A 4112-nucleotide genomic window follows, 5' to 3' on the forward strand; every position below is an offset into this window, starting at 1 on the left:
CTCCACCACCTACACTCACTACCTACTTATTTTTTTAAAGTTCTTATTTTATTCTTTACCTGAATTTTATTAATATATATAAACTAATTTCTAATTAAGAGTTAAGGGAATTTTAATAAACTTACAAGTTATTATACAGTACCATACAGTCAAACCAAACAATATAAATGTTATTAAACCACAACAAACGATACAGTCTATCCAAACATTGTGTTCATTAGTACAGCACAATACAATACAACACCATACTGTATCATACCATACTATACATTAATGAACCACGGGAAACAACCATCCAAACAGAGGGTAAAGAGCCAATTTCCAACTTGTGAGACTTTGTGATATTTCACATACGTTTACACTTCTTTGCTTTCTTTTTTAACTAATATTACTCCCTCCAGTCTAAAAAAATTGTCTTATTTTTTTATTAGTTTATTTCAAAAGGATTATCATATTTTTATATTTAAAAAAAATTTAACTTTATGGAATAATGTACGATCACATAAATGTACGATCACATAAATATTTAAGGTTATTTTTGGACCACACATTTTAAAAGTTTTCGTATATTTTTTAAATTTTATGTTAAATCAAACTAAGACAATTTTTTTTGGACGGATTGAGTATTAAAGAACAAGATTTTAGTATCACTCTCGTCTCTGTGTACTACAACTTATTCATGGACTCTTCTACTCAGCAAGTGGAGCTGCAAGTCCCAGGTTTGTCACTGAATTTCCTCCTTGTTCTTTTTTCAATTTCCCATCTTTTTTAACTCTTTATGATCAAAATTCGATGCTCTTATTTTAGTAAAAATGATTCAAGAAAAGGAGGAGATGTATAGGTCTGTTCCTATCATGATTCTTATAGGGTGTTCCAAATAGAAAGAAAAAGATTCTACAACTGCGATTATATTAGAGAGAAGTAATCTAACATTTATGGTCCAAAACATGTTTTAAAGAAGGAGCAAGAAAATCTAAATTAATCATCTCAAATCAAGTTTAATCCCAATTCAAACTTTAGATGACTTTAATTTGTTGTTTCTGCGATATTAAAACAAATCACTGGAATTTATTACTTTTAGCCATCAAGAATAAATTAATTGATAATTGTTCTAGTTCCTGTAGGATCGACAAAATTGGCCACATGTTGTGCTTGATTATAATTTTTGCTTATTTGATTATCTACTTATTTATTTTGTGGTGGCTGTCACAAAGAATCAAGCAGGCAAATATCAGAAGATGCTACAAATCAGCAGCAACAACTTCCAAAAAGATCCAATAAACACTATGGATGGTGGTTTAGGATATTTGTATACATCACTTTCCTACTTGTTGGCCAATCTGCTGCTACACTTTTAGGATCATTTTACTATGATCAAGGTGGAAATAGTAAATGGATGGCAACATTTGTTCAATCAGCTGGTTTCCCAATCCTGATTCCACTTTTCTTTCTCTTTAAATCTCCGAAAAAAATCGCGTCTTCATCACCCGAAAAACCTTCAAAATCTTCCCTTTTTCTCCTCTATGTGTTTTTTGGCCTATTGTTAGCAGGTGACAATTTGATGTACTCATATGGACTATTATACCTTCCTGTCTCAAGTTATTCCCTCATTTGTGCATCTCAATTAGCCTTCAATTGCCTGTTTTCGTTCCTACTAAACGCGCAAAAATTCACAGCTTTAATTCTCAACTCTGTTGTGATTGTCACAGTTTCAGCTGCATTATTAGCAGTTCATTCTGAATCTGACACTAGTACAAATTTATCCGTTGGGAAATATATAATCGGATTTGTATGTACGGTGGCTGCATCAGCAACTTACGCGTTATACCTCTCTTTATTAGAAGTAACATTCAAGAGGGTGATAAAAAGTGAGACATTTGATACAATTTTGAAGATGCAAATTTTTCCGTCATTCGTAGCAACTTGTGTTTGTGTTGTGGGGCTATACGCGAGTGGTGAATTAAGAAATCTGACAGCAGAGATGAACGATTTTCGCAAGGGGGAAATTTCGTATTTGATGACATTGGTTTCGACTGCTGTACTTTGGCAGATATGTTGTGTTGGTTTGTTGGGGTTGATATTTGAGGTGTCTTCTTTGTTCTCAAATGTGATAAGTACTTTGGGTTTGCCAGCTGTGCCTGTTCTTGCTGTGATTTTCTTCCATGATAAAATGGATGGGGAAAAAGTCATTGCATTGTTGCTTGCTCTTTGGGGATTCCTTTCTTATGTATATCAGAATTATCTTGATGACTCCAAAGCCAAGTCTTCAAAATCTGAGGACAATGAAGCCACTATTACTCATTAGGAAGTTCTCTCTTAAATGCCATGCAAAAAATAATTGCATGCCTATACTCCCTTATCCTTTTTTCTTATGTATACCATAGCCGTTATCAAGAGAAATGTTGTGCCACGATTGCTGAATTATTTCTGATATTTTAAATTGTATCAGTTTTAGAATGGTGATGATATATAGTGTGTGATTTCAAAATATGAACTTTTTTGTTATTTGGCTCTCTGAACTGTGAAAATAGAGGAATTCCTTGAGTGATGAATTCAACATGGCACAATTTATACTCTTTAGTCTCCTTTTATAAAAAGAAAAATATTTTGAAATGCATTTTACAATATGACACTGGCTTTAGCTATTACAAACAAGTACTCAAATGAACAGTTCAGGCGCCAAAGGTCACAACTTGAAAAATCAGGCTCATTATGAATTATGAATGACTTGAACAAGAGATATAGCGATTAACTGTTATTGCGAGATTTTTCTTTCTGGATATGAATGAATTTCCTTATTGACCATTTTCTATAAGACTGGTATTCGTTAAAATATAGTCGCGTTCAACCAACTGACAAGCAGTCTCTAATCTCTTTACTAGAAATATGAAAGAACAGGCTATAGAAATGTGTACAAAGCTGGTGAAGAAGAATATCTATATATCAGCAATGTAAATTTATGGATGATACGGTTCTAAGTGCATTTTGCTGATTGAGACATGCTAAAGAAGCAGATCTTCATTTGATCGCAATAATGAAACGACGATATTGTACAATGACATCAGTTTGTGATAATGTCAGGGACGCCGTTGATGAAATGGTTGCTTTTAACATTTTCAACCAAATGGAAGAGCAAGGTCTATCTCAAGATAATATCTTCGATTATTTTACATTCGATTGATTCTTTACATGGAGAACAGGAAATGGTTGAATTTATATTTAATGATATAGAGGACAGCTTCAACATAATTATAGATGCATTTTGTGAAGAAGGGAGAGTTGAAGATGTTGAGAACATAATACAGGTTATGATTGAAAAAAGGCCTAAAACCTCGTGATTTCAACTATACAACACTAATAATAAGAGGATATTGTTCTCGAGGTAAATAACATTTAGCTGAGAAAACTATAGATTATATGAGAGGTAAGGGTATGAAGCCTAATAATTCTGGCTATAAAATGTTAATTCATGAATACTGCCAGAGTAAGAAATTAGATGATGCTTATGTTAGGACGTGAGATTGTCCGCTATGTATCTACACATTGAAAGGTGTATTTGAAGTTGGTCGATTTGAATGCGCTAAAAAAAAATTCTTTAATGAGATGCAAAATACGGGTCCTATATTAATAAAAATAAAAAATAAAATAAAGTATAGTCCTAATGTTTGCACTCGTTACATCTTAATTGATGGTTATTTTAAGAATGGACATATCGAAGAAGGTAAGTCACACTTCCATGAGTTGGAAAGAAAAAATATGTGGATATCACAATATACACTGCTGTTATCGATAGGCTCTGCAAAACTGGAAAGCTCGATGAAGTTCACGGTATTTTTGACAAGCTTCCTTAATCCTTCCATATAAATGTTTACCCTGATTTGAGCACATACAATGTAATGATAAATGGATTTTGTTTAGAAGGACTTGTGGAAGAAGCAAAAATTTAGCTAAGGAAAATAGAGGACAATGGCAATGTACCCAATGATGTTACATACTCCTCCCATGTGTAAGAGAATATAGTGAGTGAAGCGTTAGCACTTTTTTTTTTCTTAAAAGATCGAGATGCATATACCAACTGATGTAGACAATTTTTTGTTGATGATCCAAATTTG

At 32.8% G+C, this 4112-nt stretch overlaps 1 protein-coding gene across 1 annotated transcript; it reads left to right on the forward strand.

The window, feature by feature from the left end:
• Positions 1-626: 626 nt before the first annotated feature.
• LOC132635233 (probable purine permease 11) lies at positions 627-2559 on the forward strand. The gene is made up of 2 exons (XM_060351541.1): positions 627-719; positions 1215-2559. The coding sequence occupies exons 1-2, from the start codon at positions 680-682 to the stop codon at positions 2303-2305; spliced, it is 1131 nt and encodes a 376-aa protein (XP_060207524.1). The 5' UTR covers positions 627-679; the 3' UTR covers positions 2306-2559.
• The last annotated feature ends 1553 nt before the right edge of the window (positions 2560-4112 follow it).

This window comes from Lycium barbarum, chromosome 4 (assembly GCF_019175385.1).
Source record: "Lycium barbarum isolate Lr01 chromosome 4, ASM1917538v2, whole genome shotgun sequence".
In the NCBI taxonomy this organism is placed as follows: Eukaryota; Viridiplantae; Streptophyta; class Magnoliopsida; order Solanales; family Solanaceae; genus Lycium; species Lycium barbarum.

Bases quoted from the DNA above. Each gene is read 5' to 3' on its own strand.
- LOC132635233 (XM_060351541.1), top strand. From the start codon at position 680: ATGGACTCTTCTACTCAGCAAGTGGAGCTGCAAGTCCCAG. The intron at 720-1,214 runs GTTTGTCACTGA...GCTGTCACAAAG, and splicing joins AGTGGAGCTGCAAGTCCCAG to AATCAAGCAGGCAAATATCA.